The 23,310-nt window shown below is 42.0% G+C and overlaps 2 protein-coding genes across 3 annotated transcripts in view; both read right to left on the bottom strand.

Moving 5' to 3' along the window:
- Positions 1-33: 33 nt before the first annotated feature.
- fxyd5 (FXYD domain containing ion transport regulator 5) lies at positions 34-4,881 on the bottom strand. 2 transcript variants are annotated; one of them, XM_076109496.1, is made up of 10 exons: positions 4,748-4,858; positions 3,380-3,425; positions 2,410-2,508; positions 2,173-2,295; positions 2,041-2,082; positions 1,453-1,527; positions 1,016-1,045; positions 852-926; positions 716-761; positions 34-237 (listed from the first exon to the last, which is right to left on the bottom strand). In XM_076109496.1, the coding sequence occupies exons 1-10, from the start codon at positions 4,802-4,804 to the stop codon at positions 213-215; spliced, it is 618 nt and encodes a 205-aa protein (XP_075965611.1). In that variant the 5' UTR covers positions 4,805-4,858; the 3' UTR covers positions 34-212. The 2 variants fall into 2 exon arrangements, with proteins under 2 accessions (XP_075965611.1, XP_075965612.1); XM_076109497.1 differs by lacking the exons at positions 34-237; positions 716-761 and having other exon boundaries at positions 886-926; positions 1,016-1,107; positions 4,748-4,881.
- Positions 4,882-9,899: 5,018 nt separating this feature from the next.
- nphs1 (NPHS1 adhesion molecule, nephrin) overlaps positions 9,900-23,310 on the bottom strand; it is a 93,017-nt gene continuing 79,606 nt past the window's right edge. The window contains 20 exon segments of the mRNA XM_076109665.1: positions 9,900-9,983; positions 10,150-10,325; positions 10,412-10,490; positions 11,331-11,463; positions 11,811-11,859; positions 12,432-12,554; positions 12,874-12,924; positions 13,064-13,245; positions 13,620-13,731; positions 16,134-16,285; positions 17,205-17,361; positions 17,524-17,683; positions 18,270-18,391; positions 19,767-19,907; positions 20,467-20,607; positions 21,323-21,495; positions 21,618-21,747; positions 21,954-22,122; positions 22,227-22,351; positions 22,816-22,957. Of these exon segments, the coding sequence (XP_075965780.1) occupies positions 9,900-9,983; positions 10,150-10,325; positions 10,412-10,490; positions 11,331-11,463; positions 11,811-11,859; positions 12,432-12,554; positions 12,874-12,924; positions 13,064-13,245; positions 13,620-13,731; positions 16,134-16,285; positions 17,205-17,361; positions 17,524-17,683; positions 18,270-18,391; positions 19,767-19,907; positions 20,467-20,607; positions 21,323-21,495; positions 21,618-21,747; positions 21,954-22,122; positions 22,227-22,351; positions 22,816-22,957 (2,601 nt within the window).

Genomic DNA, 23,310 nt, shown 5'->3' with positions numbered 1-23,310 from the left:
GGTGAGGGTTCCCTTTTTCATTTATCAGCCTGATTCATGTTTTCTGTGTTTATTGAGTGTTTTCACATGACACTGTTACCAAGCAGCATACAGTCTACATTCACACATATGATGCCAGATTTTCTCTTGATGGACTCCTGGTTGGTTTCTTGCAGCTCTGCACTTTTATCAATGTACATATGCTCTCTCTCTCTCTCTCTCTCTCTCTCTCCTTATTCTTGGGCCACTCGATATGATCTGGAAAATAAACACACAGACCCGTTAAGGAATCAAACAGTATTCAAGCAATCAATTTTATTTATTCAACACAAACACACCACAGTAAGGACAATAAACAATGTGCTTTGCAGTTTTTCTGTTACGGTTTCGCCCAACAAATAGCTTAATCATAATCTTTTTGATCTATTAATCAGCAGAGATTTTAGTCAGCATTCTGTTGAGCTATTATATGTCTGAAATGAATGATTGTTGCAATATATCATCCAGTAGCCTGTGATATAAATTACTTAAATCATTCAACTGCAGTTTCCCCGAGAGCGTGATATAAGCACGGCTACCCTTCATGCACATGGACTGTAATTTAGACTGTCTGTCAGCTTTCATTGTCTTAAATTATTCAGCACTTGTGCTAATCATGCACCCCTCAAACAGTGCAAAAATACAGAATTTGAACATTCACTAGCATGAATGAAATAAAAAAGCGGTAAGTACTTACTTTTGTGAACTTTTGTGACATCTGAAAAGCCGACAGGCCCTGCCACCTACAGTTAGAGATAAGCAAAAGAGTGAGAAAGGCAGTTGAATATATAATTACGGTGCTTCACAAAAATGTCTTTCAGAGTCACACTTACAGCCAATGACCATGATGCCCAAGATGAAAAGCACTGCTGCAATAGTCAGTCCAGCGATGCGCAGGGATCTATAATCTGGACACATAAAACATGAATCAAACACTCAACCATAGGTGCAAAATGAAAGAAAACAAAAATATAAACAGTCAAATGTGGCTTCTCACCATAGGTGAAATCTTCATCCCACTTCGGATCTATAAGAAGTAAGAGCGGAATGGAAAGTATTGAATTAAGTTCGACTGTTGAACACAGGAAGCTACAAGAAAAAAGAGAGAGAGGATCACCGGGGAACAACAGTCAGAGATAGCCTGACAGATCTACTGGCCCCGCTGACATGCTGCTGATGGTGTATCAAAACCCTATCTATGGCAAGCCAGCACAGCATGAGGACACAAATATCGTATCTCTTCTTGCGTAAGGTACAATCAAGCATTAATCTGTTGGCAAGAGAGGAAGTGAGGTGCTCTGTTCTACCACTCTGCCATGGGCTTTGTTTGGAAGACAGGGAATTATGATACTGTCAGTCTGCCATGAGATAACAATAAAACCGCAATGCCTGTGGCATTTAAGGTAACTATGGAGTAGTAAAAATCTTTGGTACCCCAGGCAACATCTTGATGGGCTCCTTTTTTGGTGGTTTTCACAGTTATGGATGGGGAGGATGTCACGGAGGATGCTGAAAAATATAGACAGTGAAAACATTAGTTTCCTTTGACTTTTTTCCCCTTTTCCCTCTGTATTTAACAGAATGTAATACAAAAGCATAATTTCATATATATCGATATATTTGTTTTGGGACCTATTGACTTATCTTATCTTTGCCATACGAGTCTCTACATAATTCCATTCAGGTGCATTCCTATGTTTAACTCATTATTTTAATTGACTTTTTAAATATTTCAGTGGAATGGCTCTCGAAACCTTTAATGCATATCGATGCGCTCTCTGTCGCTCTCACTCTTGCTCTCTCCTTTTCCCCGGTCCGGTAAAAATGCAACAAAAAAACTCCTCTTTATATCTTAATAAGTACAGGGAGTTTAACATTTTCTAATTACCTCATAATTAGTTTTAAAGGGAGAAAGCTTAGGGAAAGCCTTTGCTATTGATGTGAGGGGATGTTATATCCAAACTCAATGGCTTCCACCAACTGGGTGTTCAAATATGTGAGGGACATGGTGCAGATTGTTACCTGGAGTGGGTGTGAACTTTGCTTTTGGTTTTGTTGTTGGAGCTAAAAGGGACAGAAACTTAACAATTACATCAAGTTGAATTGAATTATTATGGGTTTCACATATACAGCACTAACTACACACCAGCCTACCTGTTGAAGTGTTCATCTCTGATGGGGTGGTGTGGACACTGACTGGGTTGCTGGTGCTAATGTTCTTGTTTGTGGTTGAGGAGGAGTCAGCATCTCTGGTGACTCTGCTTTCCACTCTTCTTCCTGTTACATCAAGAAAGCAACTGATTCACATGAAAACGATACTGAAAAGGAGATAGCCTCAATACCGAAGATGCTGCAAAGTGGCATTTCTCCGGATAGCCACGAATGCCGTACCAGTAAGAGTTGAAGCGGCAGGCATTGTTGTTAAGTTCGCCATACTGTTGCTCACAGACTCCATTTGAACTGCGGGTGTGGAAGTCTGAGCCCTTGACACTGCATGCGAGGGAAAGAAAAGACACATTTGAATCACCAAAAACACAAGTCAGATGAAGCCTCACAGCGAGGCCTTGATACAGTAAACTTTACAGGAAGAACAAAGAGCAGTGTTGTTTACCACTGTGATTTTCTCAAACAATGCTGTGATGTATTCCTGACAGAGGCCAGACTTGAGAATGTCTGGCCATGCCGGCGAGAGAGGCCCCGCAGATGTACTGAGAGTATGTCACAGTTAAAGTCCTGTGAGTGCCGCACACACAAAGAAGTGGCTCTTTACAAAACCTCCGGCTACAACAGAGCTGGATTGTTGTGTGAGACTGCGGGACAGAGAGCCTGTTGTCTGTTTACTCTCTCAGCACCTTCCAATTAATGCTGGAGCTCTACAAAACCTCTACTTTCTTAGGCTAATGCTGTGATTCCAACTACTTTGATGAACCCATGTGCCTGGAACGTGACTAAAGGTCTGCAGTAGATGTGTCAGATATATTGTGTGGATGAAAACCTTAATTTGGATAGTAGTAAACCTTTTATATTACTGTCATCTACAGTTCTAAGATGTTTAGTGTGAGCTTATTTATCCCTCATCTGGACTGAGATGAGGGATACGCCTTCAGTCTTCTAAACCCACATTATAATGTATACTCAGTATTCTTAGAAGTTATTACATTATCCTACTTTTTTATATGGGAATTTACCCATACTGTAGGCTCTGCAGGTCTTCAAACTTCATGACACTTGTAACCTGTAATACTTCAGTTTAGCATTTATATTTTAGCATAGCATTATCTTGTTGTGACTTGTGATCAAAGTGGCTTCTGTTACATAGTTACATAGTTACATGGCCTCGCGCTAAACTCAACGCACTCACCTTTAAACATGACAAGCAGGAAGAAGGCCAAGTGGGTAAAATAAATCTAAAAGACAAAAAAAAAACACATTATAAGTAGAGGAGATGACACAATGATGCAGACAAGTATAAACCAAGTTGTATCTCAACTGGTGTTTTAACAAGTTGAATTTCAACTTTTATCACAACGAACATCTGCAAAAGTAATTCGGAGCCCCTCAAATATTATAGGTGACTCCATAAATGAGGAAAGGTCATAATACTAAAAATGCAGACATTGGATCTGTTGCAGAGGATTGGAGCAGATACACAACATACAGACAAAACATGTGCTCATGAGCAGACAGACAGATCTCTTGAGCCACAGTTGTGATGTTACAATTGAAGCGAGAGAGCATTCACTTTGGAACATGTTTTGCAGTGTAAATCTACCAGACAGGAGGTTGCACTCATTGCGGTTTGGCACCACATGGCAACCTTTACTTCCTCCTCAAGCACACGGGCAACATCTCCCCACACTCCTCACGCAGCATGACAAAAACTGATTCTTACTTTGAATGTCAAACTTTAGAAGACACACATATAACCACAATTTTTTATTTATTCATTTGTCAAAAGTGAGTGATTGAGGCCGCACATTGCGTTTGCTATCCTCCCACACATGTCTGTGTTGAACTTTGTGGCACTATTGATCAAACTTCAATAACAAAAAGTTTGCTACTGTCACCAATTAAAAACTGGTATTGGAGGACGTGTCAAAACAACTCCTTTTACCGTAATGGAAATCCTGTAGGCCTACTGGTGAGCGACATACTCTTTCCTCCCCCTCACAACATGTTGCCCCTAGCTGGAAACAAAACACTATAGACAAACTGAAGTAAGCAAAAAGCTGTCCGATATTGCATGATTTTATAGCAACACAGAGAACAACAGCTGCCAAGCAGCTACATACAGCAGAGGCAGGTAGAGTGACGGATAGAAGTCTGGGCCAGTGGCTCAGTTTGAATCCACCCCCAGCAGAAAATGAATCTCGATCTTTGACCTATCCTGGTGGCAGCTCATCCTCCGGACGTGGAACAGTGTGACAGGTGAACGTCTGTGGCCGTCATGAGCTGCGACAGCTCAGATTAGCAGGTCATGCCAATCTTCATTTCACTCCAGAGCATATGTCAAGATGAGGCCTGTTTCCCCTGGGCTGTACAGGCGTCTTTCCTTTCCCCTAGCCTGACCTGCCTGCCTGTTTGTCACATCTAGCACTCTAACTCACTCTCTGTCTGTCTGTTCGTCCGTTTGTCTGTCGTCCTCCATCAATCTCTCTTTAGTATGCCTCACCAAAAACACCCCTTAGCCCTCTGATATTTAATGATCCATCCAGGCTATTATGTTTACCTTGGTATCCATCCTGTGAGGCGCTCGAGTCCAGAGATTCTTCCACATCCTCATCATCCACGGTGCCTTCCTGTGTATGTCACTTCTGAAACGCTGCTAACCAACCACACCCATGTGCTCACCATCAGTACTTCCCCATTCAATTGTCGAACTCCGTTTCAGTCTTTCAGTCTCTCGCTCACCCACTCTTTCTCGTGACATGGACTTTTCCTTCTGTGGCTTCCAGTCTTTCACCCTCCCTCGCTGCTCACAGTCTCTCAGCCCGGCAGCTTATCTTCCTACTTTATTTCTGTTTCTTTATAGTACACTATCTTTTATTGTGTGTCTTTGCCTGTCTATTTCTCCAGGCTCATACAATCATTTATGACCACAAGTATATATGCGTCATCTTTGCTGTGTGTTGTGTGTTGCTGTGTCACAAACAAGAAATGAATGACCTTGTTGTAGTGAGAAACTGTTGATATGCTGACAAATGCAGTACAAATTGGAAGCATTTTTGCTTCCTGTGAATGGTGAACAGTTTAATAAAATATCCTCCCTTTAGAACGCTAACATTGAGGATGTTCTGAAATGCGTGTGGCTTTGAAGAACAATATTCTTTACTTTAATTACCAACTAGGCCAGCATGCAGCCATAGAAGAAGCAATTATATTTCTTGAGTACATCTTTAAACTTAAAACATAAAAAAATGAACACATCTTACTCACTTAAATATGACCACAGAAAACATCAACCAATGTCTTTCACATTAAATTGCACTGAAGGGTTTTTAAGTCACAGTCTTCAACTATTGCTTCAAGACTGCAAGATTGGCGTGTGTGATTTTAACTCAACAGCATTAACCAACTGAAGAGGACAAATCTAGCTGTTACAGCAGACAAAGCATGCAATTCATCCACAATAGCAGAGGACAGTCTTCGTCCAGAGTGCTGTGGATGCTTTTGGATCATCTTATGCTCACAGCTTGTCACATTTCAATAAAGCAATTGTTAACTCTTTTTTACAAGCATCTTTAAAGGTGCTAAATTCCAAATTCAGAGCATGTCTATGATTGAGGGATTGCCTCCACGTGGCTCTCAACATGGCGATAGCTGAGCCGGCGGCTAACGGTGCAAACAACACTAAATTGCAAACAACAGCAACAGTGCTAAGAGAGCTAAGAGGGGGGAACCAGAGGCAATTTTGTTTTTCCTAGGATGACGAGGAAATGATTGGCCCTACTCGCCTCTGATTGGCTAGTACTCACTGCCTTCGATAGTTGGATTGGATAATGTAAGAATATCATGGTAAGTCAATCAAGGCAGAGTACACCACATCAGTGACAGAGTAGGGCGGGTCATGCCTTCGCCATTCTAGGAAAAACAAATTTATGAACCGAAAGTGGGCGTCAGTCGCAAGATATAAGACTGTTGACTTGCCCATTTTATGCTTCCAGCCAATCATATTATAAGATTCAACCTGGCAAGTGATAGATAACCAATCACATATGCTCGTACACAAATATGATTAGAAGAACATCAATCTGTAAACACTTACTTCCCAATAATTTCTTCCCTTTTTACATTCTGTTTGTTATTATAGCTGAGCATTTTTTTGATTACAAATCATGAGACGATATTGATTTATGTGTGGATGTAGGTTTACAACTTAACATAAATGTGTGGATTATTTGAAAATACATTTCAGACAGTGATTTATGAATGCAAAAACATTGTGCAAAATGCATTTGTACACTATGTCAGATCAGACATTATGTTTTTAATAATAACAGCTTGTTTTTCTTTTTGTCATCTTTATATCCTGGTGTGGGAGTGGGAGTGTGTGCGCATTTAAATGAGTGAGATGCAGAGACGGACGTTTGAAATGTGCTTACATATGGGGAAAGAAATACACCCAGGTTCAAATGTGGCTTGAAAAAGAAAGACATTTTTGTTATGATGAATATACTGTGCACCTTTGTGAAAAAGATACCAGGAGAGTAATGATTGTCTGGATTTGAATTTTGTTTAATAACGCCTGCACTATTTCAAATAGAGAATAATGTGGACTGTATGTGTGCATTTTTTTTTATAATAATAAAAATCCATAACTCAACCTTTTTTCTTGCTATTTCCTTGGGCTCTACTAGCATAATGTACTTTTTCTGTGGTTTTATTTTTACTCCTACATTTCCATGGGGTCTGATGCCGATGGCCAGTCATCAAACTCATCTTTAATTTAAAATGCTCTTTTAGTTTCAATGTGCTCTCAGATCTGCCCTTATCAGAATTAATAATTCATTGTTGTTTTCACTTCCTAGCTGTCTTTCATGAACCATTGTTATATTTATTCAGTTGTATTCTTTCATCCACATTGGAGGGTAAATTACATCCTCATTACTGACAACATGAGAGAACACCGACAACGTGAGTCATAATAAATGCCAGTAAAATCATGTTCTAATTTGTAAAACCTGTGGTTGCTTTTGATTTGATTTCTATTTAGTTCAAGTGATTAGAATCCAAATAATGAGAGCAAAGACAGGGTTTGCAGAAATGTGAGTTAAATTTGAGTCAGCTCCCCACTGGTAGCACAACCTGATAAAGGAGCATTATTCAATTTTTATTTGTTTTCCAAATAAAAAACATTCAGGAGAGGGGTAAAAAGGACGTGAAAACACTCTGAGAGCTGAGGTAATTAAAGTCTCTTATTTGTTTCTCTTTTGACTTAATTGTGCACTCCTGCAGCCTGAATGATCGAGCCCCCTCGAGATTCTTCTGAACGCATCATATCAAAACATTCATGAGGCAAGTGAGGAAAAATAGAAGTTGACGTACAGCATTGAGCTGTCAAGCCTGCAGTTTAGCAGATCACTGTTCTTGCCTGAGCCGAAATGATGCATCATGAACAGGTTTTGGTTTGAACACAGCAGCCATCTTGACAGGAACTTAAACAATTGTTCAGTAATGAGACAAACATACCTTGACAGCTCATGATGGAGAATAGTGAGCCTAATTGAGGGAACACGGCTCTGTGAAACATTGAGATTTATCTCCAGGCAGTCAGGCCATTGAGGAAGCAGAATATTGCAGGTTGTACAAATATGAGGACAACAACAACCTCACCAGGAATTGGAATATCACCTCTTTTAGTCAATATTTCCTCTGTATTTGACAGTAACAACCCAAAAAAGAGTGACGTGTGAAGGTTGCTCCAGCTAAAGAACAAGTCATGAGGCAGACCACATCCATCTTCATCAAAAATGAAAAAGTGGACATTTCTATTGGGGAAAAATGAATTAAGATTATACCCTTTTTAAAATATATATATATATATATATGTGTGTGTCTCATTGGACTATATGTGTTGCCTGTGTTGTGTTTCTGTGTTTTGTGTGTGTACTCATGAGACGTGATGTGACGAATCGTGCTCAGGGGAAAAGCAGAAGCTGGAAGCAGAACTAGGATGCATGCATAACGGCTCTGTGTACAGATGTAAGCCCAGTCGCTATTTGCGTAATTTACGAGGCAGCGAGAACCTAAAAGAGCCATGGAAACTTTGAGGAAGTTACTGATCTCTGCACAGGGAACATTAAAAGACAAAGTTACACAAATACACAGAGCACTTAAGCCTTGTTATTGTCATACAGGAAGACACCATCTATTTTCTCTTGTGTTCTGCAGGTTTTCTGACAGGTGTGGCAGCATCAGTCTACATCTTAAAACGTACATCATCAAGAAATATTCATTGACCAACACATATTTCTTGATGATATACTTTTAAGCTATATATGCACATATACGACATGAGGATGACTGTGCCAGTAACATATTTTTCTCTTCTCAAAACAAGATTTTTTTTAAGCCACACACTAGCAGCATGGTTCCATGGATGGCAATGGTGCCACTTTTGTCCGGAGTGAAATATCTCAACAACCATTAGATAGATAAGAAAGTTTCTAACAGATTCTAACTATTGTAAACTGTAGGCTGTGGTGTGACACTATACAATGGACTGCTTTTCTTTTAAATACAATTTGAACAATAATGGAAATCAAATGAAGAGGAGAGTAGATCCTTTTTGTAGCAGTAGCCAGAGTAGCAGCTTAGCTTAACCCTCTCTTCCCGATTCTCTTCTTTTTTTCTTTTTTTGTTAACTGTCCACTCTCAGTGAGACAAATTCTCTGCACGGTCTCTCTCTCTCTCTCTCTCTCTCTCTCTCTCTCTCTCTCTCTCTCTCTCTCTCTCTCTCTCTCTCTCTCTCTCTCTCTCTCTCTCTCTCTCTCTCTCTCTCTCTCTCTCTCTCTCTCTCTCTCTCTCTCTCTCTCTCTCTCTCTCTCTCTCTCTCTCTCTCTCTCTCTCTCTCTCTCTCACTGATACTGTGAGCTGAACTTCAATCCAAGAGAAAATAGGATTAGAGTCTGGCCCTAGATATGGCTTTACCTCCTGAAGACATAACCATGCTAAATACCACTCAGTACAATCCCATTGCAGGGATTCCCATGGACTAACTGTGAAAGTCTTTGTATCAGAGAGGGGGGCGGACGGCCCACTGTTGTCAAGTCCTCATCTGGATACATGTTTGAAAGCGTCCACATTGTATGGGTCAAAAAGGATGCTGTCTGATTGGGTGGCACTGTGAGTCTGTGCTGCTTCTGACCCAGTGCCACCGTGAGGGGCTGCCCTTCTCTGGGCGAAAAACAGCTTTGTCAGTCCATTTTTGTCTCTAACTGACTGATTCACGTCTACCTGCAGGCCAAAGGAAACTAGAACAAGGGTAAAGATGAAAGAACAAAGAGAGGAAGATCACAGAGGGAGAATAAAAAAAGCTGGTGGCTGGTTTAAGTTAAAAGAAAAAAGCACAAACAGTACCATTTTGACAGTCGGATTTCCATATTCTACTGTAGGTCAACTTACATCTGAGGAATGTAAAGAATATACACAGAAAAACAGAGTGAAATACTGTATTATATAACATCTTACATCAAGCGTTCTAGCGCCATTCTACAATTGTGACAGGTATATTCAATGTGACTTGTGAGATACAATTCAAAAGGTTTTGTATTAATATCATAATAATAATAATATTATCTGCTATACAACACTGTACTCAATGACTACTGTTGAATCACAAGCCCTGTCATAGCCTATTTGTCTGCTCTGACCTTCTCATTCTAGACTAATTCGCCTCGTAGTTCAAAGGGAAGATCAGACTCTCTCCGCGGTTGTCGAACATCCCTCACTCTCTCAGCTGCCTGCTGAGAGACAGATTGCATCTCAGTTACCATTACTTACGTGATAAGGCTACAGTACATCATCTACCTTTACAATAGATTGATTTTGCAACCCAACTGTGATATCATCAAATGTAAATAATATATCAAAGAGGAGCTATCATCATAGGTTGGGGTTTTGTTTACAGACCTGAGGGTAGGCTGGTAGTCTCCACTCGTTCTTTTGATGAGGCAATCTGTGCAATCTGTGGTCAAACAAGGACGAAGAGGAAGGAAGAGGGGAAGCCAGGATGTCCTGGTATAGAACCCCGTCTCTCATGTCTTCATACAGATGGCTGTGAGAGTCCACAGGGACGTGGGTGACTCCTTGAAGAGCATATGGAAATGCATACGCAAATCATGAATATTTTGGAAATGAGCCTTGTTTACTCTGAGGTATATTTGTGTCTCACCGAGCCTACGCGTTTCCTCAGGGAGTGGACTGAGAGGCGGATTGTAGTCACCGGTGGGGTAGTAATGATGGGAACTCTCCTGAAATTAGCAAAACAAAAGAGAGAGTATAAGATTAGCTTTGACCTTTAGTCACATCAGGTAAATGACAAAGCCACATGTGTTGCATCAGTGCAGAGGGGGTTGAAGTGAATTCTTGGAGGGCCCGTTCACAGAAAGAAAGAAAGAAAGAAAGAAAGAAAGAGAGAAAAGGAGAAAGAGAGAGTAGGCCTCTCCCATACAACAGAGGTGAATAAACTATGAAAATAGCTGACAGTGAAGTGGAACATTTGGTATTTATAGACGGAGATGTTGCTGTTTTTAATACTGTGATGACCATCTTGCATTGAGGTGCAGGCAGAAATCTCACAAATATGTGAAAACTAGGAAATTATGTTTTTTGGTAATTTGACCAAACCAACGCATACTGGTATGTACTGTATTAAATTAGGGGAAAGATAAAGCCTGCCTCCGTGGGGATTTAGGTTTCATTATACCCCATCCTGACAGCAGCGCTATCTGTTTTCTTCTACCTCGCTCAACAGTTTTCTTCAAGGTTCAAATCCTTGCTGGCCTTTTTAAAGTACAAAATGATAATTTCGCTGAGATCGATGTGCATTTTGAATGCTAATTGTGAGGTATTGATCTGTGTTCCATCTCTATGCACAGCTAAAGGTTCCATTAGTTTATCTATCCATTTTCCCCGTTATGGCTGAATTCTCCACTTCCTCCTCTGTCAGATCCCTTCACCCCCTGTCTAACCTCTTTCCTCCCCTCATCTGTTTACTCGGCCCCTCTGTGTCGCTGCATATTTTCTCAACGGCTCTTTTCTCTTTGTCTCATCCCGCTCTTTCCTGTCTTCCTCCTCTCTCTCGCTCGTACCGCCGCATAGCTCTCGTAGACATTGCTGTCTGTTTCCGATCCAGAGTCGATGAGGAGGGTGCGCTGGGCTGTGGCGTTGATCTTATCTCTGCTCTCATACTTGTTGGAGTTGCTTACAGTTGACTGACTGGACCTGCATGGAAAAATCAGATTGTGTCATTACTTGTACTTTCTTGATATATTTCTCGTTTCCTGATCCCAACTATACCAGAGATGCAAAACACTCAGCACACAGCAACTTTTTTACTGCATACATTCAATTCTTAATAACAGTGCTTCATGTGGCGCATGTACAGGTTTATTGACGGATTGTGGTGCAAGTTTGATGACACTAATATGAGTAGATATTGACAGAGGCTTGATGTTTTGCGTGCCTGGCGGTTTTAGTTGCTGGGTCAGCCAATAGAGAAGGTCTTTGACTTCTTAAAGTGGATTGGATGTGTGTCTCTTTATTACTTCTACTGAAGGGCCTTAACTTACCCCCCCTTTTCACTCTTCGTTCCATCCAACACACTGCCTCCTCTCTCCCCTGCAGTGAGAACAGAAACAGAAGGGAAAGAGGCTTAGTGATAGGAAATTAGAACTTGAAGAGAAGAGCATCATCTCATAAGCACTGAAATTGATAGGAGAAAAAAAAAGGGCCAGAGAGTAAGAGTGAAAGACAAGTACGCTGTATAAAATATATGTAAAAACTAGAGGGCAGAGGAAGGTGAGGAATGAAAAATAAAAGATAGAGAGGGACAACCTGATAGTTAGACCGAAGAACAAATAGAAAGAGACAGAAGGAGAGATGGAGAGAGGACAATACGCTAGCAAATGAGATAAAAGATATGGACAAAACACAGAAGTGACAGCTTTGAAAGATGAATGTGGCAGGAGGTAGAAGCTCAGACAACAGGCAGAAGGAGAGGAGACAGGATAGACAGATAGAAAGGGGGGACATGGAGAGATGAGAAGAGAGTGAGAGGCTGAGCTGACAATTGCATCATGGCACTGGAGTAATCTCCTTAGAGCTCTGTTGAGGAATAGGGACATTATAATGCCAGAAAGTGATGGAGGAAACACTTTCACATCGGTGGATAAAAAGATCATTACGGTTACCTGTCTGGCCTCGCCTCTTTTTCCACCTCAATCCAAAGAAGCAACCCAGTGAATTAAATACCAGCAGGACTCCAAACGTCACTGTGAACACCACTGTCAAATAGGCTGGCAGTCCACTTGCACCTAGTTTGACAAAACATTAGAAACAGTTTATCTCAATGCCTAACAATCAACGTTAAAACAAAAGTAATATGGACATTTTGGCTGGATAAAAAAACAGGCCCAACCCCTCTGTCAATTGTCTTTATTGATTAAAGATTATCAGAGGGGGGAAAAGTATGGGTAGGCACCATGACAACTGCTACTCCAGTAGAGCAAACATTACCAGCCTTGGAGGTGCACACATTAACATGATTTAGCCAAATGAAGCTAGCCGCTGTGCAAACAGCAATTTCCAACTGCCCGTAAGTGCTTGTGCTGGGAGTTGTGATAAAGGACTTACTCTGTGAGACTGAGTCATCATCTGTTGGGACTTCTCCCAGGTCTGGCCTCTCTGTAGAGAAAGAGAATGAATAACAGAAACTTACATGTCACACATCTGCAAAATACACTTATATTCATGTATTACAGATTATCAGATGGCTTTACAGTACAGGCCTTTCGGTGTCAAGCTGGGGTTACTCTAAACTGACCCTTGGTGGTGATGGTCAGTACTGCATTGTTGTCAGCATAGTCGCTCTCTCCCATTTCATTGAGGGCATTGACTGAGAAGTTGTAGGTGGTGACGGGCTGCAGCCCAGTGACAGTGAAAGTTGTTGCTCTGGGAGGAAAGACGTCCATGTACAGGAAACCGGCTGACTTATCCCAACGGTATCTGTCAACCAAAAGGCACTGTCAAGTACAATTATATTATCATGCAAGAATGTCATTCTAACACCATCATTCTGATGGCGGCTGTGGCTCGGGATATGGATCGGTTCATCCACTAATCAGAAGATTTGCGGTTCGATCTCTGGCTCCTCCAGTCTGCATATCGAAGTGTCCTTCAGCATGATAGTGAACCCCAAATAGCTCCCAAATGGTGATAAGCATTAGATTGGATCCAGATGAGCATTTTGGCAACTTCAGTGTATGAATGTGTGTGTGAACGGGCTGAATGTTGGCATATAATGTACTTTGAGAGGTCGTAAGACTATAAAGGTGCTATATAAATGCAAGTCCATTTACAATCCTTTCTAGACATCTTACCTTACACGAAATCTTTGCCACAAACCACCATTGAAGCCGGGGATCCAGTCCAGAGTGACTGAGTCGTGGGAGACGCCGACTTGGCGAAACAAGGAAGGAGGATCTGGTCGATCTGAGGGGGAAAGGAAATGAGAAATGTGGAAAAAAAGCAAACGTGCTCTCAATTTTGTGAGAATACTGAAGAGCGGAACACCTTCACTCGACAGGTGGCTATTTGGAAAGGCTTTAGGTGCTGAGAAATGGAGATGTGTGCCATGAGATAGTCAAGTGATTATATCTGCAAACTCTGAAATAATACCTGAGGCCCTGCTGGCCCATACGAGCGTGCCTCTCTTACGGCCTCTCTGCTTTGGAGCGGTTATAAATAGACAAATTGATATTACTAAGAGAGTGCAGAGCCGATGTTCTTCTTGATTGAAATAGAAGAGGAAAACACATGATTTAAGATATTCTCACATTTCCCATTGGTCGCGTTTGTGTTTGAAAACAGAAATGATTCGTATTAGATCTGTGTATCAGAAGGACCGGTGGTAACGGTTTACCTCAGAGCAAAACGTTTGATTTGTTGGTAGACTTAGCGCAATCTGTCTGTGACATATGTTTAAGTACTTCAGCATTTTAAATTTGAAAATTGAGTGAAGAAAATTGATAATAACGGCTATTAATAAATAACACCAAAGACTAAATAAAATTCAATCAAGGAGGAGAGATGATCACCATGGTAAAAACTTGTTTTTTAACAGTATATCTCTTCTTAATCACAGTTTATTCCAAATAACATATTTTTGACAGCACCAGCTTTGCATCTTTTAACAGCGCGCCACTCCTCATCTGCTTTTTCTTAAGGTTGTGCTATGTTGTATGAATGATCAGGAGACATGGGCAGATGGCTGATCCATCTCCGAACAAAGTGCTGGATTTGTCCAATTTATTTGACCGAAGTCATGCAATGAAGGATGAAGCCTCTTGATTATTATCAATATTGTGAATAAAGATCAAAGGAGGCTAACCAGGCCTTCAGTCAGGCACTGCTTCAGTCAGGGTAGTGAGGGGAAAGTGGATTATTTTGCATTTGGAGCATGTAAAAAAGAAGGGTGGTTTTGAGGGCAGAGGGAGAGATAATCAAGGAGAGAAGGAGGAGAGATAGATGAGCAGCAACGTAAGAAGGGGATGCTCTACTCGTCTCTGGCTCCAGGCTGCAGCCCAGTTTGCCGAGTAAATAATTCCCACTATCAGCTCTACTCATAAGATTCCCGGGCAAAGAGGTCAGCCTTATTTGGATTTTGTCCATAAAGCACCATACTGAGAAAAGAAAGCCGCTCTCTTCCTCTCGAGCTCTAGAATGATAAGGAAGCATATAAAATCTATTATCACTGCGTCAGATTAATTATGAATATTCACAGCACTAACAAAGTGACTGGGGAAAAACAGGGCCAATATTGGATTGTATTTCATGGTTTTTATAGTAAACATTAAATGTGTCCAATGGTGGCTGTGGGCCTTCGCTGAGAGCAGGACTGTGTTGATAATGGCGGTGGTGCAAGGATACACTGGTAGCTTGAAGGCAGAAAAGTCTAAGCACGCCGGGAGAGCAAAGCCTATCACTGCGGCATTATCTGAGGAGTGAAGTACTGCTATAGGCGAAATGATAAGGCAGCGATAGAGGAATGAAGTAAGTTCCTTAAAGGGCGGACACTCAGGAGCAACAGCTCTCTCCAGTTTGCTTTTTCAGTGGCCCTCCCACACTATTGTAATGTTGCTGGAAAAGGCTGATAAACCTTGGACAAAGCAGCACAGACACAATTATTTTGAGATGCTGCCAAATTAGAACCAAAGGAATAGTTTGTGCTCCACTGCCAAGTACGTGATGTGCATAATCCCTACATGCTGTGTGCTCTAACCACTGACTGATCATTTGCCGTTCATTTAAAGATGCATACGGTGATTTTTGACCACTAAGGAGCAGAAAGAGAGGCCTGGCACACAATAATGTAGGTTGAGCAGCAAACTATTCCTTACACATCTACACTATCCAACATACACTCAAAGTGGAAGGTGGAAAGAGCTTTTTTGTTTTTAGATTGGGGAGTGGTCTTATCGAGAGCCAGTGTTTTATTTGTCCATTCTGGAGAACTGGATAAACATGGCGGCCGGCTAAGCGAAGAAGACCCGCTCAGTATGTAAATAAAAAAAGTAGAGCTGGGTGTTAATTGTCAGTGGCTTGGTATTACAAGTGACCCCTCTACACAACAGAGCCATTTGAGTCAATTGGAATAAAAAAAAAATGCTTGATGCATTTTTAACATTTCATTGCTGTCTATAGAAAATATGTGTCCCTGAATTTAGTGATTTTGAAACTATACTGAAGTATCAAGTGGTCCTCAACTGAAATGAGACAGGTTTCTTTTTCTTAGCACATAAAAAGTTGACGCATCAGAGGTACATGGTTTCTAGACAACCTCAGTCACCCAGAGACACACACACAAAAACCACAAATGTACGAAGATGAAATACTTGTGCTGACGAGCTGGATGTCTAGCGTGTCCTCCCCAAGTGAGTTGCGAGCAGTGCAGCTGAAGATAGCGTAGTCCAGAGCTGCACTCACATTTACAACTCTGACTGTGCTGGTGTGGAAGGAGACCTCCCTCACGGTCTGCTCCTCATACCTGCAGCACACACGTACACAAACACACACACCCACAGCAAGAGAGATAAATCCTGAGCAGGCAGACAGCAGGGATTGTGATGTCCTGCGGATTGCACTAAGTCCCCCTATTTCACACATCAAAGAAACATTAAACAGGTATTTGCATAGTGAAAAGCAAGGTATAAAATGCACTAAATCTGGATTCAGTGGTGAAATACCAAGAAATAGCAAAAGAATATATTATATTAGTGGAAAACCTTATCTAATTGTTAGGATTCATTAATATGTAACCAAATGCTGACAGTAGCACCGAAGTTAGTGTGAGTGCTGGAGGGATGTATTTTTGAAGGCCAACCCTGGAAGTTAGCATCTCACTGGTTCCCTCGAAAAACAAGACAGATTTTTACATTGGATTTTGGATAATTACAGAAAATAATCTCAACAGAAAACACAAGTTTATGTTTTTTATACGTTTTGTTCAGCAAGATAATCTTCACAAATGAAGCGTGAATGCAATCTGCAAAAGTAAAAAGCTAATGTTAGGCTATTACATTACGCCACAACAAGGCTGTGAAGGCGGACTATAGTCGGCATGACGCTCTGTAGTCTCATTTAGCCGCTTGTTATTAACTGCCTTTTTGATGATATGTAAAAGCTTCAACATTCACGAGAAACACATTTATCGACGGATTTTCTTTGGTAGAACAAAACATTAAAATCTCTATAACTTACGTTAACCACAGACCTTATTTCAGGCATCGAACCAAAAACCCATGAAAAAAACAACAACAAAAAAACATTGACTTCGAGACGAGGGAACCGGAAGTGCAATGATGCCGACTCATTTTGGGGTTTTAGGACTGATTTCTTCAGCACTATATAGTGAAAAAAAATTGTTAATAAAATCATTTGAAATAACATAATGCATATTCTTTGACCTGGGGTTTGCAAAGTCCATGCGTACACCATTTCTTTCCCAAGAGAAGTCTACACGAGGAATGCCTTCTGCCCGACACACTACCTCAGCGGTAGAAGTTCCATCCCCTCTACTTGCTACCTTCCTCCACTGGGATCCTTTCTGAAGCTCTGGCTCGACTTCACAAGACAAAATGGGCATGGAGGTTATTCATGCAGAAAGCAGTCACAATACAGAGCTAAATGTTCAGGATTTGTTGACAAGCACAAAAACATGTGCATGTAACTCTCCGTGTATCTTTTGTTCCCTTTTGATATTGACAATAAATGCTACAAACTCACATTGCACTACCAGCTGCACATTTACAGTGGCAGGGGATGCTATGCCATTATTGGCTGAGCACTGGTAAAAACCAGCATGCGCCCGAGTAACATCATGGATGGTCAGAAGGCCAGATTCATCTTCCTGGGTCTCCTGTCCCAACTCCACCTCCCCTTCTCCCTGTGGAAGACAAAGTGAGGGGGGATAAACGGCAGACAGCAGCTCTCCCTCAACGCACACTCCCGTCCTCCTGGGTGAGGGCTCGAGTAGGGGGGGGCTGTGCGAAAAGCAAGGCAGACAGGTAGACAGTGAGGGAGAGTTGAGCAGGAAACTATCAGGGCTTGAGGTGGGGATGGGATGGGCGTCGGGGGACAGAGGACAGAGAAAGATAATGCCAAGGGTTGGAGAGCTTCAGGGAAAGAGAAAAGGAGGGGCTGTGCAGGTTAAAAGCGGGACACACAGTACTGCCAGAGGGGTGGGTTAGACCGGAGAGGGCATCAGTAGATATACCACGTCACATTGACGAATGTGCCCTTTAGTCATGCAGCAGTAATGAAAGCTATTTTTCTGGATTTAGGCTGTGTGTGGAGCAGGAAGAGGTGGGGTGGAAGGATAGTGAGAGCCAGTGAAATATGGTGCATCTGTGCATTTAGAAAGGCCAGTGATAAACGGTAGGAACAGACAAAATAATAGAAAGCAAGCCAGATAAATGAAAGATAATTCAGGATATGACTGTGTTTCTCTGTATATGTATCCAAGCTCTCACCAGCCATTTCCAGGTGAACATGTCGGATATAATGGGGTTGGCATCTGCCTCACATATCAGGTCTGCCGTTTCCCCCAGGTTCACTACCACAGGGTCTTTCTTTGCCTTGACACTGGGAGCATCTGAGAGTAAGAAAAAGGGACAAGGCTAAGGCAGGACCAAAGGTTAACATGCCAACTTGGGACAAATCATTTGCCAACCCATTAAACAGGTATGCTGCATTGCTATAATTACTCTTACACTTTTTCGCCTTTGAACTTGTTCATAACCCTGTCTTAATTGGCCTCTGTGTTTCACATACAATGCCATTAATGCTTCCGCAACCAAACTGAGAATTAGTCATTTGAACCAGAAGGCCCTCGACTGAAAGCACATTCTTCATTAAGTCTTCTCTCATTCCTGATTCCATGGTTCCTGTTCTTGTCAATATCCGCCCCTAACTCACAAGCTTTTTATACTTCCCATGGGTGCCGTGTACAATAAGGCCATTAGTGCCTACTTGTCGAAACTTATGTTCACACTGGAAGAACAGTGAGAAACACTTGAGAGACGCAGACCTCTGGGTTGGTGAGATCCACCCATGTTGGCCTGCTAACCGAGACCGACATTGTTAAGTGGGCTACACCGCCACCCATAAAAGCTAGTACAATCCTCCATACATAATGAATATCTACAACTGTCAAGCCCAGTCGGATCAGGACGGCAGAATCCATTAGGCTTGTACCATGGGCTTTAGTGAAGCAGGCAGACCTACATTTCCAACACTTCCATTATTAAATCATCAGTATCAGGGCAGAGGGCCTGGAGCTCAAGGCTGGGCCTGGGGCAGTAGAGAAGCACGGCCTTGCATGGAGGCCTAATGAATGTGACATGTTTGCTGGGTAGGGGCTGAAAGTCAATGGTGATATGTGTCCGTGTGTGTGGATGCACTGAAAGTTCTGATACTTGGCAGCTTTAGACAATTTCAAAAAACATGTAAGAAGCCAACAAATTAAAATCTAAAGCACAAAATGGATAATGCTATGCAGCAAAAAGTCTGCTCATTCTTTGTAAAGAAGGCTATTCAACAGAGATAAATGATGTGGATGACTTTGTGACCGACAGCGCCCAAAGGTATATCTAGTACGAAATGAAAAAAAAAAGAGTGATAAATCATGAATGGATGGAAGTAAAATAATGTTTTTAAAAAGTACTGGTTCTATATTTTCTCTTACATCCTTCCTCTCATTTTCATCTCATTTTCTATTGTATTATTTTTCCTCTTGTATGTGCATTAATGAATCCATAGGAATTATTGTAAATAATTAAACTTGCTTTCAGAGGTAACTCTACAAAAATGATCAAAACACATGGGGGGGAAATGCAGTCATGGTGCAGCTGCCACCCATCTCATTGTTAATACTTGCAGTAAAAACTGTGAATGTTTAAATTTATTTGACTTCAACATTAAATACAAAAAACATGTGTGCAGCCACAAGGATGCATGTAGGTCCTTACACTGAACGTCCAGCAAAATGGAGATTTGGTTGACACCCTCATCATTTGTACACTTGACCTTGTAAACTCCGGCATCTTTCCTCGTCACATTCTTGATCTCCAGTGAGTTCTCGTCTGACCAGTGGTAGCGCAGATACCCCTCTTTCCAAAAACATGGAAAGACACACACACACAGAGACGCAAAACAACAGTAAATTAAGTATTCATTACATGCTCATCAGCTGTGTGTCCTCTGGCCACTGGTCTCTAAGTGACATCTAATCCTGCATTATTGATTGGCCTGGCTGGATTCCCACATCAAGCCAACAATAGGCTACGTGAGAGACACCTCCTGTACCACAGCAGTCAAAATGTAATAGGTAGGTTTCCACATTCCCGATACAGTTAAATTATGGTGGGGGCTGCGTATGATGGAGCAAACAGAGGGAACAGAGAAAGAGCGTGGGTGCAGTAGGGCCCTGATGACACTGGCCTGGAGGAGTAGCCAGGTTTAGAACCGTTGTGTTGTATTCAGGGAGACAGCAAATCTCATTTAGACTGCATACATTAGACCCATAATGAGAATCACATTTGGCAGGGTCCCATGCTGGCTAACCTGCCATGTTTTATTCAGACCCTGAATGGCAGAGCTGAGTGCTTACTTGCTGGCTCAGCTCAACTAGGACCTGGTTTATAGAGCCATCACACAGCCCTGGATCACCTTTGACCAGCTTCTCCCTGTGGTGCAGCCAAATGCAGGAGACCTCCTCTGGGTTAGCTGAGACCAGCAGTGGGATGGCTGCCATGTCATCCTCCACCACCTGGACCTGCACTGGCTGCTCTGGGCTGAACTCTGGTGGGTCTGACACAGAAACAGCAAGCAAAGTCAGCTACAGTAAGTTGGATTTACTCCAAAAATACATGTTGCAGACGCATGAATACAAACTCCGGCACACAATGACAAGAACCAGCGAGAGAGAATACAAAGACACACAAAACATGTTGAGCATGAAAGCCGAAAGAGACACTAATGAGAGTCAAACCAGTAGAAAGTCGACATCCCACCAATAATTCCAGATCTAACCAACTTCACATACTTAGACAACGGGGGAGTAAGGCAACGCGCGACTGAGAGGGACAGGCATTAAAACAACGAGTGACAGTACTGTTGTCCAACTGCAGCTCGGCACAAACACACAGTGACATTCCTTCATGCTCATACACAGTACCAAGCTTTGAAGCAGCGGCTGGCTGCTGCTGCCTGTGAAATGGCATCAAAGACAAACATGGCCATGCAGCAAAGCAAATGCACAATTAGGACACACTGCCACAGAGCTCAACAGACCCACAAATCGCAACAAAAGGCTTTTAGTAAACAAAAAACACACACATACTATAAGCTGACATTTCTGTGCAAAAGTACACCGGTAAAGCAGCTTACGTCGGCATCATCATGGATCATCATTATGCATCCTTTAAGATTTATGCAAACCACATCTCCTGGTCAATCGCCAAGATGAAAGAAGGAAACGAACCAGGAAAGAAAGAAACACACAAACGATTCACCTTATACTTACAAAGCACATTGAGTTTGAAGAATGTGTTAGCCCCCTCCGCCAGCACAGGGCTGTAGGCCTGGCAAATGACCCTCTGGTTGTGATACTGTGAGCTCAGATTCAGGGATAGAGAACTGTGCAGTGATACGCCACCAAACTGAGCACTCCTGGGTGGCTGCTCCACTCCCTGCAACCTAGTACACAAATTGCATTCAGCAAAACCAATCAACGGGAGAGTTCAAGTTCACCTCAATCAGACTCATTATGACACAAAATTAGCCATATCATGTCCTTATCAACGTGTGTTATTATATACGTGTGTCCGCCCAAGCTCCAGGATATGTTGGCCTTGGGGTTACTGCTTCCAGCCTGGCACTCCAGAGTTAACATCTGGCCCCGACGCAGCTCCTCCTGTTTGGTTGAAATCTTCATACTTACTGCTGTAACTGGAGAACCATGGAGAAAACAAGAAAACACAATCCTTACTCACTGACAATATCAAGATGAAGAGTGCAAAATGATGTAAGAAAAAATCTGTGTGAATGGGTTTATATCAAATGCATTTATCTTATATTGTGCTTTTCTCTCAGCTGAGTTAGAGTGGAGTAAAGCTCTGTCTGTGTGTATGTGTTCGATCTCCCTTCCAACTCACAGTGAACCATGAGCTTCGTGCAGGCAGAGATAGTCTTCTTTGCCTTATTTGTGGCATCGCAGCGGTAGGTGGCCATGTTGTCACTTGCCGTCAGGACCAGGACCAGTTCTCGAGCCACACCCCGATCAAAGGACGTCTGCTTCGGTGCATCAGTCACAGCCTTTCTGTTCTGAAACAGGAAGGAAAGGTTTTTACACAGAGAAGTGTATGCACTCTAGACATACTGAGCAACACACACATACAGACAGACATGCACTGACAGAGCACACTAACCTTGAACCAAGTCAGAGTCCCAGTGGGATTCCCGCCAGTTGAGAAGCAGATGAGACGGACCGTGGTCCCTGAACGAAGGGGGACATCTTGAGGAGGAGTATCGAGCCACACCTTTTGAGGGGGATCTGTTGTAAAAGGATCAACAAGAGTTTGAAATATATTCAATATTTTCTAAATGTTAGTCCCATTTGGTTACATGTTTTACAGACCAGCTGTTTATACTGTATTTAGTGAGTAGTTTAGTTTTTCAAACAGTCATACAGAATATTTTCAATTAAAAAATCTGTACAGAAAACATTTCCTCTAACACAAATATGACAAAGCAGACCCATGAAAATAGTTGCACTTCCTGTTTCAATAATTCCAATTGCCCCTTTTGCGTTTCTTGACATTCAGCTATTGAATTAATTGTAATAAAAAAAATATAAAATTAATTGGACTCCTCCTGAACCATGATGGATATGTTTTATGATAAGATGTAGAAAAAAAGTGGTACCAAATCAAAATGACCTTTTCCTTGGTGATTTCTTATGCTGGTTATGTCTACCAAAAAAGAACATTTAAATAAACTACACTTATGCTCACTCACAATAGACATCAAGTGTGGTGATCTGGGTCTTGGAGAAGTGTGTGCCCTTGTTGAAAGCCTCACAGGTGAGTTTCAGTCCATCATCTTTCCGGGAGACCGTGTGGGTCATGTTGGACATGGTTGTCATCCCACCATTGTCTCCCTACAGACACAACGCACATATGACAGTTCAGTCAGGGGACAGACACCCTTTGTCTCTGGCATTCTCAGTCTTAGGAGAGAGGGGGAAAGATCTGGAAGAAAAACAACCCGCACTGGCTTGTCTTGGCGAATACAGATGGCAAATTAGCTGCTGTAATGACTGATGTTGTGCATGGCCTCTGATAAATAAGCATATTCATCTGACTCTCCTGCTTTGCATACTGTTATAAATTGAGCAAAGCACCACTTTGCACCTGCCTGATAGTGGTCATGCCTGTGCAGCACATCTGGTTATTAAAGCCATTATTGTGGTGATTACTGTAAAAGCCACATTCAGAAAGACTAACAAAGACA

The sequence above is a fragment of the Anarhichas minor genome, unplaced genomic scaffold, assembly GCF_050575085.1.
Source record: "Anarhichas minor isolate MPS153535 unplaced genomic scaffold, ASM5057508v1 ptg000041l, whole genome shotgun sequence".
Classification (NCBI taxonomy): domain Eukaryota; kingdom Metazoa; phylum Chordata; class Actinopteri; order Perciformes; family Anarhichadidae; genus Anarhichas; species Anarhichas minor.
This window is presented reverse-complemented; position numbering and strand designations above follow the sequence as displayed.